The 22,605-nt window shown below is 35.9% G+C and overlaps 2 protein-coding genes and 1 long non-coding RNA gene across 7 annotated transcripts; 1 reads left to right on the top strand and 2 right to left on the bottom strand.

Moving 5' to 3' along the window:
- Window positions 1–93: 93 nt before the first annotated feature.
- Window positions 94–3,734, bottom strand: LOC127063224 (diacylglycerol kinase epsilon-like). Of its 3 annotated transcripts, none has more exons than XM_050992668.1 (11): window positions 3,437–3,734; window positions 3,124–3,333; window positions 2,865–3,036; window positions 2,607–2,737; window positions 2,392–2,539; window positions 2,059–2,276; window positions 1,843–1,988; window positions 1,335–1,503; window positions 1,052–1,232; window positions 834–970; window positions 94–708 (listed from the first exon to the last, which is right to left on the bottom strand). In XM_050992668.1, exons 2-11 carry the CDS (start codon window positions 3,286–3,288, stop codon window positions 589–591), a joined length of 1,587 nt encoding a protein of 528 aa, XP_050848625.1. In that variant the 5' UTR covers window positions 3,289–3,333; window positions 3,437–3,734; the 3' UTR covers window positions 94–588. The 3 variants fall into 3 exon arrangements, with proteins under 3 accessions (XP_050848625.1, XP_050848626.1, XP_050848624.1); XM_050992669.1 differs by having other exon boundaries at window positions 95–708; window positions 834–973; window positions 2,607–2,725; XM_050992667.1 differs by having other exon boundaries at window positions 100–708; window positions 834–973.
- A 154-nt stretch (window positions 3,735–3,888) lies between these two features.
- LOC127063225 (mitochondrial E3 ubiquitin protein ligase 1-like) lies at window positions 3,889–6,585 on the top strand. 2 transcript variants are annotated; one of them, XM_050992670.1, is made up of 6 exons: window positions 3,889–4,189; window positions 4,364–4,569; window positions 4,689–4,873; window positions 4,974–5,175; window positions 5,252–5,592; window positions 6,056–6,585. In XM_050992670.1, the coding sequence occupies exons 1-5, from the start codon at window positions 4,085–4,087 to the stop codon at window positions 5,577–5,579; spliced, it is 1,026 nt and encodes a 341-aa protein (XP_050848627.1). In that variant the 5' UTR covers window positions 3,889–4,084; the 3' UTR covers window positions 5,580–5,592; window positions 6,056–6,585. The 2 variants fall into 2 exon arrangements, with proteins under 2 accessions (XP_050848627.1, XP_050848629.1); XM_050992672.1 differs by lacking the exon at window positions 6,056–6,585 and adding an exon at window positions 5,832–6,049.
- Window positions 6,521–18,660, bottom strand: LOC127063230 (uncharacterized). Of its 2 annotated transcripts, none has more exons than XR_007781298.1 (2): window positions 9,697–18,660; window positions 6,521–9,025 (listed from the first exon to the last, which is right to left on the bottom strand). It is a non-coding gene; the product is annotated as an uncharacterized LOC127063230 (long non-coding RNA). The 2 variants fall into 2 exon arrangements; XR_007781299.1 differs by having other exon boundaries at window positions 10,181–18,660.
- Between the last annotated feature and the right edge of the window lie 3,945 nt (window positions 18,661–22,605).

Genomic DNA, 22,605 nt, shown 5'->3' with positions numbered 1-22,605 from the left:
AGATAACTTCGAGACTCCATGTATAATGACAGCGGAACACTAAACATACAAACGAATCATATTAAAGGTGGCGCTATAAACTTCTTTTCTACTTTAGAGATAAATTACAAAAAACTGCGCAAGCGCGATAGGCCATCTTGTTACAGAATTGTTAAAGGCTAGTTTATAGATGACGCCACATCTCATTTTCATATTTGCGAACTATTTTTGTAAATTGTTGAGATGATAATAAACTATGAAGACGACTCTAGGGATCTATTGATTCCTGGATAAATAATTAATTGCTATTAAATTTTTGTTCATTATATACATTTATTAATATCCTATAACCTATCCATCAACATCTATAATTTGTTTTAAGAAATTTATTCCGAACATTTATATTTAACAATTTGTTTTAAATTGTTTCTTAAAATAATGTTGACTAGATTTCTTTAATACATTTTACAACATTTATTTCGAATGTTAAATAAATACTGATATATATATGTATGTATATATATATATATATATATATATATATATATGTATGTATGTATATATAGCTAAATGCATTTTTATACCCGTAATGCACGTAAAAATATAGGCTTAATAGTTTTTGTTCTTCAACATCAATGCTTGATTGCAATAAGTAATATTAAACTCACAAGGATGTTGATACCAAGGTTCACCATCGATTTGTATGGCACATGATTTCAATAGTTTTACCTAAGTACGTATCAAAGTATTTTGATTTGTTAACTCGATCATCATATAATTTAAATGTTTAATAAATTTAGCTAAACAAAATTTAAAAATAAAAATAAAAATAATGAATATATATTATACTATACTTTTATAACACTAGCTTGTCCCAGTCGATGCGGTTGAGAGTAACCAACTTGTAATTGAGCCATGTGAAAAGATGAATATAGAGCACAGACCTCTAGTTTCTGATCATCAATTTTCTGAGCTCCTACTTCCTTTTGTCCTTCTAGTCGATATTATAAAATCTTTTAAATAAAGAAAAAGAGATTATACAAAAGAAAGAATAACATTAAATAAGAATAACCTTCCAATCCTATATTCCAGAGATCAACACCAGCAGCCCATGATGGAATGTTAAGTATAACTATGCTTTCTATAGAAGGTAAAATCACTCTTTTACCATTTAAGTACACTTCTAAATTTTTGTCAAGATTTTTGCATTCTCTTTCCATAACTTGTTGTGTACCAAAGCATATGTATAATAACTGTAAAATGTAAATTATTATAAAATTCTTACTTATACAATTATAATACTTAAAAGGTTAATTAATTTTTATAAACCAATCATTAATTTTTTAATATAATACCTTATTAAAAATTCTATGACTGAACAAATAAAAACAGCTTTGCCTTGTGCGGTGGAAATCTAATGTTACTTGTGCATCCACCCCTATACTTAGATAATTATACATAAAAAGATTTTGTTGTGATCCTGTAGATCCTAATCCATTATATGGTTTTACTTTTACAGTCCACCTATACATAATAGATCACAAATAATAGAGATAACATTAAAATTTACACAAGAAAACTCTTTGCACTATGTAGTCACTATTAACATGACAATAATATTTTTTTTCAAGACTCTAATGTAACATTTTATTTAGTTAATAAATTTATTTATTTAGTTAATAATCAGTAGGAAACAGTACTATTTAAGAATTGCTTTGAAAGTATATGTGTGTAAATGTATACATGAGATATCAAAAGTAGAAAAAATCAAGTCTGGGTTGATTGGCCAAGAGCACAAACTAGGAAAGTAAATTATAGTGCAAAAAGTTAAATATACAATTTAAATTTAACCACTCAAATCACCTATCAAAGTTAACCTTTTCTGCAAGTTGTATCTTCTGTAAAATTTCAGTAGGATCTAAATTTGAATCATGTTCTTTACCCCATCTCAATACTCTTGACAAATCATTTCCTGTTCCTAAAGGAAGTATTGCTACAGCTGGAATTGGCTACACAAAATAATATCTTTTTAATTTTTAGTAATAAATTACATCTGCAATAAATCGAGTATAAATTTACGTTTAATTGTAATTTATGAATAATGTTAAGTAACCAGGCAATGGTACCATCACCCCCTGCAACAAGAACTGTACAAGGGGTATCTCCAAGTAGACGACACCATGTAAGTACTGTAGTTGGATCTTGTTCTGCCAAATCCATAACTTGTGCAGGGTTTAATAATCCTCTAAACAATGATAAAATTTCTTCACTATCATTATTACCAGATTTCCTGTTTCCTAGAAAATAAAATTATATCTTCAATTACATTCAATAAAATTGGAAACAGAACACTTCAGTACAAAACAATAAGATATATCAATACAAATTTTCATAACTACATTAGTTAATTACCAACAACAATAAGAGGATTCCAACCATGCCAATTAGGCTTTATAACTGAATGCAACTCTAATTTGCGTCTCATTCTTCTGCGCTTACTTATAGCCTTTAAGCTTTGAGGTGGGATTATCATTAATCTAAACCTACCAAAGTCACATACCTAAGGTACAAAACTATTTAATAACAAATTTATGTGTTATCAAAAAACTAAAGATTACATATTATACCTCAGACATAGAAAGTTTACAAGAATCGTGAACAGTTCTTTGACACCAACAACACCACCAATCCATAAGGCCAAGTTCTGTGTCACATTCTTCATTACAAATAGCACACACTGCTATTACTGGTAAATTACCTTTTATTTATTAAATATTATAAATTAAAAATATTGATTATTATACTAAAGAAATAATTTTTAGTCAATAGCAATATAAATAATACTTATTTATATCTAATGTTTATATAACCAGAAACAACTATACCTTTAATCCAGTGGTGTAGCAATTGTTCATTACTATCCATAGTAATAGCTTTACAACGAAGTATTTTGTTTGCTGCTTTTATACATCCAAGATCTGCACATACTCCACAAGAATCACATAATAAACCATTGATATTTAGTAACAGACTTTCACAAATACTGCAGTAATATGCCTATTTTTAAAATTTTGAAGAAATATATTCATATGTTTTTATTATTATTTGATATTTTTCTAAACTTTACATATTATATCGTACTACCTTAGTTACTTTTCTAATAGGCTTCCAATTATGTTCTTGAGTAACATCTCGTATATGAATATATGTTTCTTCTGTAATACGTCTAAAAAAATTAATAACTAATACAAAAACTAACATGGTAGACAATGTAGGCAATATAATAGTTTTAAATCCCTCCTCCCACATTTTGTGTGCTAATGATTTAACCTTTAATTAAAAGTTATAATTAATCTGAAACAAAAGTATAAAATATATACATAAACATAAGTTTATTGTTATCAATATTTGCTTTGAAATAATATAGTGGAAGTTCAAATAATTAATAAAAACATACATTTTTAGCTATAAAACTTTATACATTCATTAATTATTTAATTAGATATCTGTTTTCGGAAACTCCGTAATTGATAACCATCGGATTTGAATCTTTTGTACTCTGTTTTACATTATACGCAATACTAGAAGAAATATAACCCATTCACCATAATAATTTAGTGTTTTCGAAATACAATATAAAATCATAAAATATACACATTTCGTCTTCTTTCTATTGAATATTAGGTGTTACAAAATACACAAAATTGTTTGCAATCTTCTTCAACTACTAATTAAAATTACCTCATCTTCAGAATGTTACCATTAATCACTATTAGATAAGAAAACTAAAGTTGTTTTTCCATTGGCTACAAAAGTGCCATCTAATATCATCATCGAATTAGAAATCGTGTGATTGAATACTTTATAGGTTATATGTGTATATATGTATGGGCATTCTTATAGTACCGTGGTGGTTGCTCATGGTTCGATCGTGTCAAGTGTAAATTTAATTTAACTTTTGAAAAACGTAATGTTCTCTCTTTAATGTTTAATGACAAAACAAGTTAAAAATGGTATAACATCAAGTAGGTTCGTATGTGAAGAATAAAAAGAATGCAAACATGGGTCAAGATTTGCTGTTAAGTTTTAAAAATATAACCTAACCATGGAGTACGTGGGTGAACTAATAACCCTTGGTATTGATAGTATAATTTTTGGTATTTGTCTAAAACAGTACTTGTATTGCAAAGATGCTATTGCTGCTGTAAAGGTAATTCTTATTTAAATTATAATAAATGCAAATTTTTCATATTTGGTATACACAAATGCCTTACATTAATTTGTACTATTTTTGTCAAAGTCACAAGGTTATTTATCGTAAATCTATTTCTGGCAATTTGTATAAACTTATTTAATTTTTTTTTTTTTTTTTTTATTTTTATAGAAAGCAGATTTCTATGAAATAGGTACATCTTTGGAAGAAGCTGTAAGTAATTCTTCTAACAACAAAATAGAATATGTAGCTATCAGAGGTACAATAAAGTCTTTGGGCAAACCACTACGTAGTATTAACAGAAGAGAAATAACTGGAGTTTTACAAAAACTTAGCATCAAGGAACATGTGGTCGCTAGAACTACAGCAGGCTTTTGGTATAATATAATTTAATTAGAAAATAGTATAAAACAATAATTGATAACATTTTATAAGATATATATATTTTTTTTTTTAAAAGAGAGAAAGTATAATAGTAATATTATTCATTGTATAGGTCAAACCAAGAACACACAATGCAAAAGATATATAATACAATACCATTTGTTTTACAAAATGGCCGGTATAAAGTAGAAGTCCTCGATCCATTGTCAGCAGATATTTTAGACATGGATGTAATCGCGGATTATTTTGAACCTAATATACCTTCATTCTCCGATCATTTATGGGGTTTCTTCACAGGTGAGTTTTTAAAACTTTTCTATCAGAATATTTTTATAATTTTTACAAATATAATTTAAAGTCCTACAAAAATTTTATAACAAATGAACCTTTTATCCAGGAGTACGTCAACGTGGCTTACAAAATACGGAAGAAATGCTCCGTGAAGGTGTTGTAATGACAGGAATCGGAGAAATTTCATCAATAAATAAACAAAATTTATTAACTCTACAACCTCCAACCGATGGTTCTCCATTTTACTTAACAACTATGTCTATCACTTCCTTAATTAAAAAGCTAGATGAACGCAAAAGAACATATAAGTAAATTGAATATTGTGCTTATTAATTAAAAAAGAATGAAATTCATAAAATATGAAAAATTAAATATCATTTTTAGATGGCTGTGCTTTATATTTGGTGCAATTATATTGTTAATTAGTGGAGTGGTAGCTCGGCGTTTTTGGAAAACTAGACAAGAGAGAAGATTAGCAGAGCAATTAAGAGAAAGTCTTGCTGCGTCTCGTAGACAAAGACGACAATTCGTAAGAGATTCGGATCTTAGAGAAGATCAATTGTGTGTAGTTTGCCGCACGAATCCTCGAGAAATTATTTTATTACCATGTGGACATGTATGTTTGTGTGAAGATTGTGCGGAAGGTATTATTAATCAATGCCCTATTTGTAGAGAAAAAATTGTCCAAAAAGCTGCGGCATACATAATCTGATTCTAATTCTAATGTAAGTATAGTATATTAAATTAAAATTCATAACGAACTAATATAACGAATTTGCATGAAAAACTTAAAAGAACAACAAACGAATAAGAAATTGAAATAACGAATTTGCATAGATATACATTTGTTCTACTATCTTTGATGTAAATATAGAGAATTACTACAACAAAAAAATATAGTTAAATATCATATTTTTGTATAATAAAAAATTGTAATTACAGAATATATATTTATATTTGATAGGTAATATCATCTGTATATGATATGTTAACGATTAAGAGGAAGATTTTGATATTCATGGAAATTAAATTTGCAAAATGAAAAAACAAATTTTATTAAAATATTCCAAAGAATGGCTGCTAGTCAATATGCTAGCTTTATTGAAATATTCTGTTAATATAATAAGTTTCCATTCATTGATAAAAAAAAATTGTTTAGTTATCACTTTGATCTTAAATTTTTTGTAGGAGAATTTATTATGGAGAATAAAAATAATCTAACAATAAATGGAAAATGCTAAGTCAGGTGATACGATTAATAACAAGTGATTATGGATTGATAATTAATATCTATTATGAAAATATTTATTCTTTGAGAAAGAGTAACAAAAAAAACGTCGCAGCAGAGACCTGAAAATATATTACATATTACATAAACATGTTAGACACGTGAGAACTTCATAAAAAGTCATTTTGAATATCTAAAAAGTAAAAAATTACACTTTGAATGGATCCTAAAAATTGATGCAAACGTTAACTTCGAAATATCTTGTATGAGCGTTACTTAACTGTCGTACGTATCCATTCTGTTGTTTTAATGGTATAATCCGATTTATAACACTGGCATAAACAAATATACAATGCATATTGCTTACATACAACCTGAAGAACATAGTTTCAAGGTGAACGAATGGATTGAAAAACCGTACAAAATATAATTTCGTATGTTGTTTATTTTTGTCTTCTGAAGACATTAAATAAAAAAATGATAAGACGTAGCATCGATTATCAGTAATTATCTAACAATTTTCTACCAATTACGTCGATGTTCTTTATGGACAAACAAACGAACGAACAAGAATAATATAAGAAACGAAATCGAATGAAAAAAGCCCACGCTATGGAGAATCGAACGAACCGAAATTCCTTTCACATCGAATCTATTTTTCGATCATTCTTAATTCTACACTGGCGTATTCATTTCCACGTCGCGAGGCGGACCCACGCAATGCTTTACGACGATCGTGGCATCGTTTTTGAGGCGTTACATTCCTGACGCGCCTACTCGCTCGCCGCGCCGAGCAGCTCCGAGGCATACGACTACAAGACTGTGGAGAGCTTTTGCCGCGTTTCTACCTCCTACCGACAACGATACAGGATCGTAGAACCCTCCTGCCGTTTCTGCGTGCACGGTCGTTCGACTTGCAAGAGTGTTTTCTCCTTTCCTCGGCATGTGAGCAAGCTGTACGTACCTAAAGCTTACATATGTATGCATACACACATACACACACACGTGAAACGTACGTACATCCATACATATACTTGTCATAAGTAGTGTACATGTACTTACGTGATGCATGTACCTACACGAATACACACACGCAGCGCTTGGCGCGCCTGCAGACAGCGACCACCTTATTTATCGTCCTCGTTCTTTTCCTCTCTCGAAGCTGATTCTCCCCGACCCCGCTTTGCCCGCCATGTTCTCTCTCTTCCTCTTTCTTGACCCCGCCACCGCAAGAATCACGCGAGCCACCACGATCAACCGAAAATACGTATCGCGCTGTTGTCGGTTCACGAAATTCCAAAGACTCGATCGTTTTTTTAAGACTGGCATAGAAACAGAGTGAAAATATTTACAGAAAACCGGTACTATGCTATACGCGAAGCAAGAAAGAGATAGAGATAGAATTTTATTTATAAATAAACTACAAATGATGAATGAGAAGAGCAGAGAATGAGAGAGAAAGACATGTATATATATTACACTTCCGCTTGTTTCTTCCTTTCCTCGTCTCAACGTTCTCAAGCGCAGATTATCACCACACACGTTCGACTCTGGATGGGGATTATGTTGTCGCGGGAGAGCAGAAAATATGTTACATGCACAGACATTTATATATATATATATATATATATATATATATATATATATATATATATACCCGCAACACGAGTAACACGACAGGCGTGAGGAGCTCATTACGATGCACCTTTCGATGTCGCGACGTTTTCGAAGACGGCGATGCGATCGCATTTGTCGGAGAGCCAGTACAGGTTCTTCTTAACAGAAGAAAAAGAAAGGAAATCTTCAATCTACACGAATGCATCTTTCTCCACTATGGATTTACATTTTTATATTTTAATCCTATGCTCTTTCCATCGCTCGTTGGTAACAAAATTCAATTGGAAAAAGCATATTGATAAGTATAATCCTAGCTTATATGTAAGTAATTTTTTGTCCAATTTATTAATTATGTTCTATCGAACAAAAAGAAATGAAAAAACAAAAAACTTCGAAGGAACTTTCAATTCGTATTTCTGTGACATAGAAACAATAATACTTAACTCTAAAATAGCACGCTTGAGTCAACGAATTGTGTTTAAAGAACTCAATTTTTTGTTATACCGAGACAAGAACTAAAAAAAAATACAAAGCACGTGTAGCAAAGCGAGCTAAAAAATAATTAGTTATAGATCGCTCTAAGATTGAAAATTGTGATTCATTTTCTTTTCTTTTTTCTTTTTTATATCAATAACATTCGATCGTATCTGTCGTGCTACTAATAAATTCATCCATTAAGACCTACGAAATACTTCGTTGTATACATGTGTCGTATGGATAACAATTATCGTATTACCATTTACCATACGTGCAATCTATCCATCTATGTATGTACATGTGTATATGCGTGAAAGTTATTCTCGGCTACTTAAGAAGTTTAAGAAGTATGAACCCGTGCAGCCAGACGTAATATTATCCGTCGTGTGTCTCAACAGCGTGTATAAGATAGCTATAGGTAACGCTCTTAGAACGTTTACTCGGTCGATGCTCGTTACGATCCTTGTCGTCGTCGTAGTCGTCCTAGGTTGTCGCCGTGTTGGCACGTTGATTTCGGAATCCTGACGACATCTTTACCTGACAGTATTAGAAGGTTCAACTTCAATCCAATGCTGCCCGGTAAGATGTGAACAGATACTCCGTACGATGACACCTTTTATCCAAGGACATTCACTGGGACCCGCTTGCGCCGTCGCTTCGCCCTTACATTTCGCTCGATCAACCCGTCCTCGTCCTCGTCCATTCACCTGCGTACTCGTCTTTACTTTCTTTGCCTTAAGTTTTCCATTTTTTTTCTTTTCTTCGAATCAACGACACGCCGTGGTTATTTATTTCTTTTCACTCTTTTTTTTCTCTTATCTTTGCTGCTCCTTTCTCTGTAAAAACAGAATAAATATTTAAGAATATAGATTAACAAATTACAGATTATAGATTATAACGTTACAGAAGAAACAATATAGAAGATATAGCACGAAAGCATTTCTTCTCGCAAAAAAGAAACTAATGTTTAAGATTCAAAGGTATAAGTTCAACGATTGTACATAATCTGCTAACGACGGAGTACTTTAAGTACTTATACTACCGAATTATTTTTATACTCGTTGATAGGCATTTGTCTGATACCGATATCTCTTTGTAAAGTTCATGACTAGTGCGATAACCTAATGCTTTTAATACTTTCAAGACTTCGCACTTTAGATCGCTGTACGCAATAGATATGCATAGGGACGTTGTATTAATCGCTGATAAGAATGGCGTGAAAGTGAAATGGATTTTACGGAAAAGACATTGGCAATCTTTTTTAACGGGCCACAGAGAGCAACCCATCTTGTAACATCTTTTAACGAGCTAAATAATTAGAAAACTTGACCGATCAATGTCATAGAAACGACGTACAAAGACGTAGAAATGATCTCACTAGACTGCCTTTTATAGTCATTTACGACGATTCACTTCTTATGGAATATATTGCAAAAAGAAAAAAAAACAAGCATACACACACACACAAAGCATGAGAAACACAAGGGAATAAACAAGTTTTTAGTACCTTCTTAAGTCGAGTCAAGGTGAATGATTTTTCAATATGGCGGAACGACGAGTAAGTTCTTTATAACGAGAGATATCCATCATGTAAGTGACACGTGCGTGCTATGGATCTTGTCATCCGAGAGAAACACGATAAGGAGATTCGAAAAGCACGCGAAGCTTCGTTCGTCCGAGCTTTAATTCAAACCTCATCCTACTTTCGTGTGGAAGATATTACGAATTTTATACGTGTCAAATGTCGTGCGATCTATCGTTGCCCTCCCCCATTACCGACTCACCCGTTATTCGTTGCACGTTACATACGTATCTACATAGAATGAAAGTGTGAAACGGATAAATGTATTTTACTTTCAAATTGGAAAGAAGGGAGAGGGGGGTATGTCTCGTCTGATTAGCATGCCTGACGATTCTACCGTACAATTATATGTTTATTAAGAATATATTTATTATTTCCAATGAATCATTGTGTTAAGATCGTTACTTACGTACTCAAAAGCGAAGGTCAAATTGAATAGTGTTTATTCATCGATGGATAGAACTCTTATAATCGTTCTCGCACTGGTAAAGAAACAAATACAATGCGAACAGACTGCTTAATGAAATCCTACTTGCATTTCTTTACCTTGTAATCCTCATTGTCATCGCATACGGTATAAAGATAAATTAACGATTCATCGTTATTAGATATGCGACGATGCGAACATTTTCCATATCGTGAACACGCATTTTGAAATTTAACATAGCATTCTCATGGACTTATTCGCAACGTAGTAAATCGTGTAACGTGTCACAAGATATTTCCGAAACGACAATTTTACTGTTGCCATCGAGATCGTAGTTATTATAAAAAATTATTAGTTATTAAGTCGCACGTCGGACGAGAGTAAGCGCGATCCTGCGCCTCCGATTATTAACTCTGTTAAAAATGATATTTCTCGAAAGAAGAGGATTACGGATGTCACCGAGGTATTATACCATTCGAAAGGAAGATGTTCTTTCTTTCTTTCTTTCTTTCTTTTCTTTTTCTTTTTAGTTCATTTAATTTCTTTTGTATTTCTTCATTCTTCATTCTATTCTATATCAGAATTATGTACGAGTATTCGACGATAAAGCGACATATCGCTTACATAGTCCGTTCAAAAAGCAAGGTGATTTCCAAGAATCGATTTTTGAAACAATTTAGATGCGACTACCGTCTCGCGTTTTTCAAAAGAAATTCGATCGTCGTTAGAACTCGACGAAGTTGGAGGTGATGTGTGACCAGCTGTGTAATCCTAAGCCGATTTCGTTACTTCGTTAAAAACCGTATCCCCGAAGAAACTAGATTTTACCAACCAGTCGTGGTAGAGTATCGGTTGAACGTACGTGTGTTGCAAGAGAAACAGAGAGAACTATAACTTTCGTTTTGTCCTGCGCAATGTACCAATCGGTACTCTCTCATTTTCATTCTATTCTATTCTCTCTTTCTCTCCCTGCATAACCATCCCTCCGCCTTATCCTCCTCCGCAGCTTCCGTTTACGCATCGTTATTATCGCAGCTATTAACGCTGAGATCAGTAAACTGTAGATCCTAAAATATCTTCGAGACTGTGAAAGGAGCAGTGAATGTACTTTCAAGTCTAAGGTCGTTTGCCGTTTTCCATCCTTTTTCATTGTATGTTCTTCGATAAATAAAAGGTATATTCTGTTTTGTTCCTTTTTCTTTCCTTTTTAACGACGAACCGATGTCGAAAGCCTAACACATAGAAGATAAAACAGGTGGATCTTACTTCACGATCGTTCGACTCCGCAAGCTCTTCGAATTCCTCGCGAGCCAGAGTGCTCTACGTATTGAGAGAGTGAAATAGCAAATGCTATAACGGGCACGTTGAAAAAAGAGAATTCTTCTAATTATAGAGCGCACATGAATAGGATTAACGAGTTTCGCGATGTTTCGGGATCGCAAAAATCCTCGATTCGATTCTTACATTTCATTCAAGAAGTTTCAACGTTAACGAGAAACAACTCGTATTCTGTATTTTTTTCGTTTTTCGTTTTTTCCTCTTTTTTTCCTTGGAAATCCCGTTACCCTGTCGTGACTACCATCATTGCAATTTTTTATCTATTAATGTTTGTTCAACCAAGGAAGAATTTTACTTGGTAAATGCACGGAAAGGCCGAGTTTACTTAACGTGAAAAGCAGGACTAACGCATCGCAATTAGGCGATAACGATGCGCCGTTACCTCATCATCGACGGTTCATATGTTTATTTATAAATGTTTAATGGCCGGAACACTTAATTAAGTCATTCGTTTTGTCGAGAAGCACATACCGGAGCTTCTTTAGAAGAAACGTGTCTGGTGAAAGAAGTTAAAAAAATCGAAAGAAAAGAAGATATATATATATACATCGCACAATTTCGAATCTTTACTTCCCATTTGTTTATTATTTTTCTTCGATGGTACGCGATGTAAAAAACTGAGCTAATCGCCGATTTTAACAAATTGTCGAATGGATCCCAGCGTAATTCTTTTGAGCCGATGAACGAACCTATTTTTATCGGATGTATCTCGAAGAATCGTAGAAATCGACATTACCGATATTCACCTCTGCTTTTTTCCGAAGCTCGATCGGTAATATCGTCGTTCTACCTTTTGACCAAGAAGACGATACTTTAGAAGATCGTTCGAAAACGATAAACGTTTTCATTCGTCCATGCTCATACTTATTCACCTTGTAAAACGAATTGTAACGACAGCGGGACTTTTTGAAATTTCGATCGAATCGAAGCAAGGCGACCTCTTTTTCGTTCGCTTAGCTCGAACCGTCCTCGAAATGAGTTTATACGTCCTCTTCTCTTGTAAGTTTCACGTAACCGGTTTTGCGAAGCGACTCGCTGTGGTTCTCTCTGGTGTTGGTAGAAATTTGTTTGAGAAAATGTTTCCAGAAGCGACGACCGAAGAGAAACGCGTATCTCATGGTACGAGGAAAAAAGAAGAAGAAGAGGAGGAGCAGAAAGAAGATAAGAAGGAGAAGAAAAGAGAGAAGAAAAAATGAAGAAATTTCCAAGCAAAATGGTATATCGGAGGCGATATCGTAGATCGTAAATTTGAACGAGAAGATCCTAATTATCGGTCGAAGCGGTGCGAATTGAAAGTGCAAAAAAACTGAAATGAATTATTGAACGTAATAGAGCGAAAAAAAGAGGGAGCAGACGTAGAGGACGTTGAAAATCATTTTATGCGACTACTTCTAATAAAGACGAGCGAATCGGATCAACGAAATTAAGATTCTTCGATTTTTTCACATATTACGTTAAACGTCGTAGGCGAATTATAATTTCCTTTTTATCTACTTGACAAGTATTTCTTACGAATGAAAGTGGAAAAAAGACGATAAATAAAAAGGAAGAGAGAGAGAGAGAGAGAGAGAGAGAGAGAGAGAGAGAGAGAGAGAGAGAGAGAGAGAGAGAGAGAAGAAATAATGAAATAACTTCTTTTCCCGCGAAGCAGTGCCATTCGTCGCTCGTTATCGCACGACTCGTACGTATCAACATCTCCGCCTTTATGCAAATCGGCAAAGACTAATATCCATAACGAGCCTTAATCTGCTCTCCAAAGATGGCCGCGTCTCAGACCTCCTTTCACGGGAAAAGAGACTCGACTAGCACCCGTGTCGCGTCTCGTCTCGTCTCGTCTCGTTTCGTCTTGCTCTCTCTCCCTTTTTCCCTCTTCTTTTTCTTCTTCCTTCTCCCTCGAAGAAAAAGAGGAGGAAGAAATAGTAGTAGTAGTAGTAGTAGTAGGTAGTAGAAGAAGAAGAAGAAGAAGGATAAAGAGAGAAAAAGAGAAGGGAAGAAAAACGTTCGTAGTCGGCGACGACGAGACGAATAATCGCCGAAAACTCGCTCGTAAACGAGCCCTATTAATTTCGAGCTCACGGCCGTTACGCCAAAAGGGACAAAAATATTCCCGCGAAATTTCCTACCCCTCTTCTTTTTCTTCCTCTCGAAACGAAGCATCGTCACGGAAGTGGGACTCGCTTTCTTGCGAACGAATGCTGATTTATAAGAGGCTCTTCGTTAATGGGTTAACGGTTCTCCCATGACTGTGATCGAAGAATTTAAATGCGTTTTTAGACCGGACGTCATCGAACGCACGAGTATGAGGAGAACGATGGAACGATATTTTCACGCACGTACGTATGTAAGTAATAACGCCATCGACATAAACCCGAGCCCGTAGTTATTCGTTCTTGCGAACGTGTCCATTCGAACGCTCCCGCGACCTTAGTAAAACTAAATCGAAACTTATTACGTTTTCCCATGGCTTCCATCCGAAGTTTGACGAAGAGGTAGGTTGCCGATACGAACGAATTTACATGGCTAATTCCATTTTTTTCTTTTTACGAATTTTGGAAAGCATAGAGAAAAGGAATTAGAAATAAATGGAAGTTTTAGAAAGTTCGTTAAAAATTAATGATATAAATAATAATGATAAAAACTCGATTTGCTCGTACTAGGCTGCAGAAGAGAAAAATAAAGAAATAAAAAAGAAAAATAGGCGACCAAGAAGATGGAGTCATCGTTTCAGAAACAAAGAACCGAAGGATGAACGTTCTTTTTAAACCTCTCTCGCTAAATGGATGCTATCTCTCTTGAGAATTTCGAGAAGAAGACGGATTCGTGTTAGTCAAAGAGGTACTTTTGTCGAATCCTCGTGGATTGTGCTTTTTGCGTTTGTCAAAGAAGAGAGTACTTTGGGCAAAACGCAACCGCGTTTGCAATGAAACAAAGGACATACATACATAAAGAGCGAAACGCGAGAATCTGACTTTTGTCATCCAAAAGATAAGAAGAAAATAACTGTTTAGAATGTTAAGATCGAGTTGACACGTGGAACGACAAAACCAACTCGAATCATTATAATAACGTCTCAATATTCTTTTTAGCCCTGGCAGGTTATGAAACAGAACGAAAGAACTTTCGTAAATGCACGTCTTCCTTCCTAACGAACGATCCAGTACGTGTATATAGCTTTTGGTATACGACAAAAATATCTTGCGGCTGGGTCTCCCTTCTATCGAATAACAGATATCTTATTTCGCTTCTTTGGAAAATTTTGCGACTCTCTTTAAGAAAAGAATGCGTAAATACGAATCGTAGATATACGTTCGTTGTCAAGCTATAACTTTCCAAGAGTTCATTGAGATAACGTGCCAGAGAAAAGAAGATACAGAGCGTTGCTATGTACTTAAATATATATGTATATATGTACATATGCGATGCAGCAAAACGAAAAGGTCTTGTTCGTTCGTTCAAAGTTCAAAGGCATGAGAGAAGAGACACACGTCGATAACAACGACGCAAAAGAAGAAAAGAAAATCGAGCGAACCCGTCTCGCGTCTGCTTCAAAACCTTCCACCACTGTCGATCGCTAGTTACTTCCTGATGCGCCGAGTAGGAGACACGTTCGTGTATTACCACCTATCTCCGATGGCCTTCTCCTCCATGCGTCCAAAGATGTCTGAAACGCAGAAGAAGATAAGGCAAGGCTTTCTTTTCAACGTAACTCTTTCTCCTGATTGAATGGCTGCTAAAATAAACCTATCTCATCATTTTCGATCATCTCGAGATTATAGACACGAAAAAAGAAAAAGCTAGCTGGTTCGCGCACATTCCAACGTCGGACTCGTTAATTTATCACTCTCTCTCTATATATATATATTTTTTTTTCATACAACGTACATATATATATATATATATATATATATATATATATGCTAATGGAGTCGATCCTTTTCAAAAATGCAGTTTCTTGGGCACGCGAGCAACCTTTCCCCACCCCTTCCTCAAACTTAACCTAAACGTTCGATCCTTCTCGGACTTTCTTCCTCGCAGCTCGTTACGCGCAGTGCTTTCCACGGCTCGTACGTACGCACGCACGCATGCACGATGAACGCACGACGCACGCATGCACGTAACGGCGCCATGCAGCAACGTGTGCGCATCCGTGCGCGCTGCGAAACGACGAATGAGCGTCGATCGTCTGCGATCGTCGGGTGGTGTCGCGAAGCAAGAGAGATAAAGATAGAGATAGAGATAGAAAGAAGATAGAATGCGGGGGACGACGACGAGTCGTGCCGAGCGCGCACGATAAATTTCGAATGCGGTTCCTCGCTACCACCTTCCTTCTCTCGTCTCCGCCGCAGCCACATCGACACGACTTTCACGCGCAAGAGCACGCTTCGCGCCACGCCGCATCGTCATCGTCGTCGTCGTCGTCGTCGTCGTCGTCGTCGTCGTTGTCGTTGGTTCGGTAAAGAAGAGGACGACGCGTACGGAGTCCAATAATAGCTACACCGATTCGACTCCATCGGATAGTGAGCGAGCGAATAAGCGCGCGCGCGCGTGCCCGTTCCGCTTGTGAAAATAAGGTATCATGAGAGAGCGAGATGGCTCATGGAACGAGAAACGGAGTGCGAAGGAGAAAGAGAGGGATAAGAGCGGAACACCGTTTGCGAGCGCCAAATATGGCGTGACGAGAAAAGCGAGGCTACTACCTCAGAAAACCACCACCGTGCGTGCACGAGAGAGAGAAAGAGAGAGAGAGAGAGAGAGAGAGAGAGAGAGAGAGAGAGAGAGAGAGGAGAGAAGAGAGAGAGAGAAAGAGAGAGAGAGAGACGGAATTCAATTTGATCGAGCGCGCGGAGAAACGTATGGCCGGTTTCAACGAACAAAACGAACCAATGGGCGTGTCCGCCACAGCGACGACACCCGCCCATATACCGTGTCGTTCGCGTTCGTTCCCTTCGCGTTACGCCGTCCGATAGCTGCCATTACGTTCGGCAGTATCGGAAAAACGACGAAAAAGAGAGACAGCGCGAACGGCCACGACGGCTCGCCGTCGAGGGGAAAAAATAAAAAAAAAAAAAAAAGAGAGAGAGTGAGAAGGGATAAAAAGAAAAAATGAAGAAATGCGACAGGGTAGAAAACCGGAAAGCTTTTTTCATCAATCTTGCCCTTCCTTCTCCCTGTCTTTCTCTTTCTTTTCCTCTTCTTTTTATTCTTCATCCTACTTCTTCGTCGCCTAGCGACTATCGGAAGCACAATGCTCTCAGAAGCAAGGCGGACACGTGGCGTCCATGTTCAAATCGCGCGGGTTACATAATGTTCCGACCGTTTAATTCAAACACTGATATATCATTATCATCATCATTATCATTAGGAACGAGGAATCTCGAATGTCTTGCGTTTCGTAAAAATAAGGAACGAGCGAACTCGCCAGCCGGACGAAGGGGGCGGTAGAATCCGGTTTGAACGGATACTGAGCGGATGCGCGTGGAGGGTAAAGACCATGAAAGCATTATAAGATAGATATTACAAGCTTATTTTCTTTTTTTTCTCTTTTCTTTTTTGCTTACCTATTATATTGGCTTCCCAGTATAATGAATACCACTCGCGTGATACCTCGATCGATATTCGAAAGCATCGAGGGCATGGCAAGAGCATGGCGGAGGGAAAGATCGACGACAACGGTTAACGTGGACAGCTTTTCGAAAGAATATAAACGCGAATAAGTACGAGAGGTAGATCTTTTTCGTAGAGACCGCACAAGTACGAGACTTCCTACCGTATTTGGAGTGCCCGACGAATGCTCGCGATGTTCACTGAGAAACTCACGAGAGAGAAAGAAGGGACGTACCCCTAAGTTGCACGAACTCAAAAACCGCACTGTCAGCCGGAAGCGTGGACACGATCGAGGAGGAAAAGGACGAGGTAGAAGGGGAAGAGGGTTAGTGAGAAGAGTGGGGGGAGAAAGAGAGAGAGAGAGAGAGAGAAGTAAGACGAAGAAGACGGAGGAGGGAGTAAAGAAGTTAAGCAGAAGATGGTAATTCTGGGTGGTAGTGGTGGTGATCGTATGGTAAGGTGCTAGAGAAGGAAAAGGGGAAAGAACGCACGCGCGCGAGACCTACGTATAACGAGATAGAGAGAGAGAGAGAGAGAGAGAGAGAGAGAGAGAGAGAGAGAGAGAAGCGAAGGACGGGGCAAAAGTTGAACGAGTACGAAGGTCGATTTTCTTTCTCTCTCTCTCTCTCTCTCTCCATGTAATAGCACTTACGTGACAAGAAGGATCGTCATGGAAAAATATCGACGATGGTCTACCGGATTCTCAAGCGATAGAAGATGACAAATTATCGAAACGTTTCAAAATAGCCGCTCGTAAAATTAAAAAGAATAAAGAATGATCTACGTTAGTAAGAGCAAAAACACGATGTATTATAAGCGGGCAGTCGTCGCATGGTAATATGAAAAAGCAAACCGGATGAAAATCACGCGCGAATACAACCAACCGGATAAAAGAAACGATGTGAACTGAACTGCGTGGAAACTACCGGGGACTCTGGTCAAGTCGCGCCGTTGCTGCGCGCGTTGCCGTCACGAACAGCCAATCAGGCTCGCGATAAGCCGATAAGATTGACGGTGGTGGGGAAAGCCGGTGGAGTGGGAATACAGGCGCCCCGGTGCCGAAGAGCAACGCGCCACCGCGTTCCTTCGACTTGTTCGTTACGTGGAGGGAGTTCGTAAAGTTCAGTGAGGGGGGGATAACGTTCTCTTGCGACGACCGCAACGAGTAGGGCGATCGCGAAAGAGAGAAAGAGACGAAACGTGGGCGCAACGTCGAGGACGAAACGGTGCAGGTGGCGAGATCGGACGATGACTGCGTCGTCCACGCGGCATCATCGACGCAATAATTAATCGGAATAACTCCTCGCTTTACCGTTAATTGTCCCTCTATTACGGTTTAACGGTCGATGGAGGGAAGACGAACCGTCTCGTAAAATGTATTTCCGGTACGATACATGTCATCGAAGCTTACACACGTCCGACAAAAATTTCTTGGATCGCGATACCGAGAAGGCAGCCACGCGAGAACTTTGGCTCATTTCGCATTGATCGCGTCGAACGCGATACCACGACGTGTGTCGATATCCTTTCCTCCTTCCCGTTCGTTGTTTTTTAGCGCCATCGCTCGAAATTCCACAAGCGATTTTTAATATGACGTTTGGCGAGAACAATAAAACGCAATATGTTTTTGGCGAGGAATTATTCCTCCCTCCCGAACGTAGCTATTTTTAGATACAAACATTCGCAGTTATGAGCTATCCATGAAATCGTAATACATAAATGAAAAGTAAATATCAATATAACCTATGTCTATAATTAAGAAGAAGAGAAATGGGCCATATCAAATCGAATATGTAGATATGAATGTAAGTATTATTGGATTCTATTCAATCATTGAAGCTTATGATATCTCTCTCTCTCTCTCTCTCTCTCTCTCTCCCCCTCTTCCTTTCTCTTTTTACATATTAAGTAATTGATATAATTAAATTTAATTAACATTAAATTGAATCTCTTTAACATTACAATGAACCTCTTCAAATATTTATTTTTAAATAGATAAAGAAACGTTGACGATCGTATCGAAAAGGTTAAACAGAAAAAGATAAACATATCTTCGTAGATAATGATATAAACGTGTAATTTCTAAAATATGTAATTGTAGGTTGTACTTATTATTCTATAACATGATAGTTGAAGAATTCAAAAATAATTTTCACGCCTATGGTTATGATGTGTTAGATAGGAAAACTCATAAGTAAATGTGAATCAGGATTATCATCGTTCACTCACCAGATGGCGTAGTAGGAAGATCGCTATTCGAAGTAGGAACCAATTTCCATTCTCTAATCTTATTTAATCTATGTCGTATTCTCGCAGTACTGCAAAATTACGCGAAGCTAAAAAATCGTGAATTTTATAAAAGCATTGATAACTTAAATAGCATAAAAATGTTATTTGCGGAAGATATCACATTATGTAAGTAATACAGTATCACATACGTATAATATCGGTATAACTCTTTTTGTTTACTCGTTACATGGAAATTCATTTGAAAAAAGAATATAAGCATTTTTCACTTACCTATGAATAAATCTAAAAACAACAAAATATGAAAAAAGAATAGATATTATGATTAACGTCTACTTTGCTATATGCATACGAAAGACAGATGGAAAGATCGAAGGAACGTGGTATCAAGACGAAAGAACGCAGGTGGCAAAGCATAAAGTAATACATTCTAAGATACTACTTTATTGACTCTGAATATTGAAAAGGCACTAAAGTTAGGCTAGGATTATACCGCATACAGAATGTCTTTGAGAAAATGATATATTAGTCCAATACATTTCAGTCAAAAAAAGGTTAACGAAGAAGTAGCTCACTTTATAGAAAGAAAAAAGAACATAAGTAAATGAACTTGTTGATCTTCGCATTTATTAATTAATATGTAATATTTATTTATATTCAGTTTATATATATATATACACACACGCACACTTACATTCGCTTCGGAGAATTCGTTCAAACGTAAATTACTTTTGATTCATTAATTCGTATGTATATTTATTAAATAATGTATATATGCGTTCGATAAAAAGTGCATTATGCGTGAATGGTATATAATTGGTTTGTACCGAACGCTTCAACCAATCAGCTTCAATTGCCACGTCGTTCTTATTGATACTCTGATTCGTTCTTTTCAACGCAACAATTACGATAGTACTGTACGCTATCAATAATCAGTCGATGAGTCAACAAATTTGTGGTAACTTAATATTTTAAATACATATAGTATTTCGATCTTGATAAATTCTAAATTGAAATTATCTTATTCTATTTTTTCATGATCTTATTATCATAAAATGAAAATAGCCGCTGACGCTATATAATCGAAATAAGATTAATTAAGGGGAACATCGTGTTGAGATTATGATATGACCTTTTCGTATCTTCTTCGAGCAATAAGTTAATATTACGTGCTAACAAGAAAATGCACAAGATAATAATAACGTGTAGCTACTACTACATGAAATGAAATTTCTTTCTGTTCTCCGTTGGTATCGTTTACACAACCAACGTGTTTATAACCAACGCTGGTAGTAATCTTATCATTGAGTACGACCCTGTCGACCCTATGTTTTCTCGTGTCCTATATTCCAAATATTGTAACTTGCATTATCGATAAATACAAAATAATCTGTGAAGAAATGTCGAAATGGCAGAAATTGAAAATTCGATATTCGAAGCTTAAAAACATACAGAAATATTCAAAGATTATATTTTTCAAACGAAATTCTTTATACGAGCATAAAGATCAGCATTAGATAAAATAATAAGTTTTAGATTAATTACTCGCGATTCATTACTTGTATTTTTAAGCTAATTACACTAATGAAAAAGTCTACTCATCCACCCATGAAAGGGCGTAGGTCCCTTTGGGGTAGGTAAAAGACGAGTTCTTTATCGCTACGCGTAAAATTTCTATACGAACAGTTAGATATGATTTCTGAAAAAAAGAAAAAATGATTACTTAGAAATACATGATATTCAAACGGAGTAAAAAAAGAAGAAAATAAAAAGAATTATATAAAAAAAAGGACGTTATGTGATTAAACATGAATATCTTTGAATTCGAAAGACATACTATTTCACTTGCAAATTCATCTTTTTTGAATATATAGAAGGATAGAATTCATGAATGTCGAGTTGCGTTCGACTTTAATGAATATTTAATTAGTCTACATCATGTGTTTCCTTGCGTTCCATAACGTATGACATTACATCAATACATATTTTCTTTTTCTTACGTTCTTCACCGTGATTTTAACAATTTCTAAAAGTCGAGAGAATCGCATCAGCTTATATCAGAAATCCTTTTCTTAACTGTTGATTCTAACTATTTTTGATTTTTTTCGAGATCGCAAAAAGAATATCAAGCGCGTTCTGCATTTAGAACGAGCTATTAATAGTATTAGAACGGTTTTGCTTATTAGAAAATCTGTCGGTGTGTATACACGCATGGTCGGATAAAATAGGTTACGGTCGTGCGATCTGGAAGTAATTTTTCACGTTCCATTATCTGTGTATTGCGAAGCAATCGTGTAAGTGCATCGATAGAAAGAATATTCAACGCGAAAAAAAAAAAAAGAAAAGGAAGTAAGGTCAGCATCGAAGAAATCAAACAATCGAGCGATTCGTAAAGTTCAAATGATAATAAGACCGAGGAAGTTAAGGGAACGTAGATATTTCTGGAAGAAATGGGGGGAAACTATGTAGATACACACACACACTCTTTTTTCGAAATTCACGTTTTACGTAATTTACGTAATTTACGTAATTTTTCACAAATTTTCGTAAATCTATCGAAGAGTCATCCTCGAAAGCATGGAAAAACTTTCGACTCATGGAAAGAGGACGAATTCACGTAGTATATTAGTAGGCCACGACGAAAATATTGGAGAGTTGGAAAAGAAAGGAAGGAGAGAGAAAAAGGAAAAAAAAAGAAAGAGAGGCAGAGAGAGAGAGAGAGAGAGAGAGAGGAAGAAAAAGAGAGACTAGTAATAGCCACCATCTCTAAACGACATTGACCGCGCCCGAATCCATGCAAGCCGTTCCCCGTTCTCTTTATCCTTCGCGGTGGTCGTTAAGGTCGCATTTAGAGAAGTACTTTACGGACGCATTTAGGTGCGGCTCGCCATACATCGTCGTACCCCCGTCTCATGGTTCGCTTTTGTGTCACGCAGTCGCTCGGCTTTATCATCGCAAACCTTTTCTCAAGATTCTCGTCTATTCCCAGTTTGCTACTGTTACAAATTTTACTTTCGTTTCTCTTTTCCCTTTTATCTTTTTCGATCGAAAGTAATTTATAATGTACCGTTTAATACAGTTTAGAAGTATTTCATTCAAAGTCAAAATATTTCCTAGATCTTTTCGTATTTCCTTTCGTATATTATTTCACGAGATATTAAAATAGTTTCCAATATAATCTTATTTTGTCCGTAAGTCGAGAAAAAATGTAACAAGCA

Source organism: Vespula vulgaris, chromosome 4, assembly GCF_905475345.1.
Source record: "Vespula vulgaris chromosome 4, iyVesVulg1.1, whole genome shotgun sequence".
NCBI lineage: Eukaryota > Metazoa > Arthropoda > Insecta > Hymenoptera > Vespidae > Vespula > Vespula vulgaris.
This window is presented reverse-complemented; position numbering and strand designations above follow the sequence as displayed.

Coding starts and splice junctions, on each gene's coding strand:
- LOC127063224 (XM_050992667.1), bottom strand. CDS start 3,288: ATGTGGGAGGAGGGATTTAAAACTATTATATTGCCTACATTGTCTACC. Junction 2,277..2,391: donor GAATCCTCTTATTGTTGTTG/GTAATTAACTAA, acceptor TTTATTTTCTAG/GAAACAGGAAATCTGGTAAT. Junction 1,233..1,334: donor GTCATAGAATTTTTAATAAG/GTATTATATTAA, acceptor TACATTTTACAG/TTATTATACATATGCTTTGG.
- LOC127063225 (XM_050992670.1), top strand. CDS start 4,085: ATGGAGTACGTGGGTGAACTAATAACCCTTGGTATTGATAGTATAATT. Junction 4,190..4,363: donor ATGCTATTGCTGCTGTAAAG/GTAATTCTTATT, acceptor TTATTTTTATAG/AAAGCAGATTTCTATGAAAT. Junction 4,570..4,688: donor AGAACTACAGCAGGCTTTTG/GTATAATATAAT, acceptor TTCATTGTATAG/GTCAAACCAAGAACACACAA.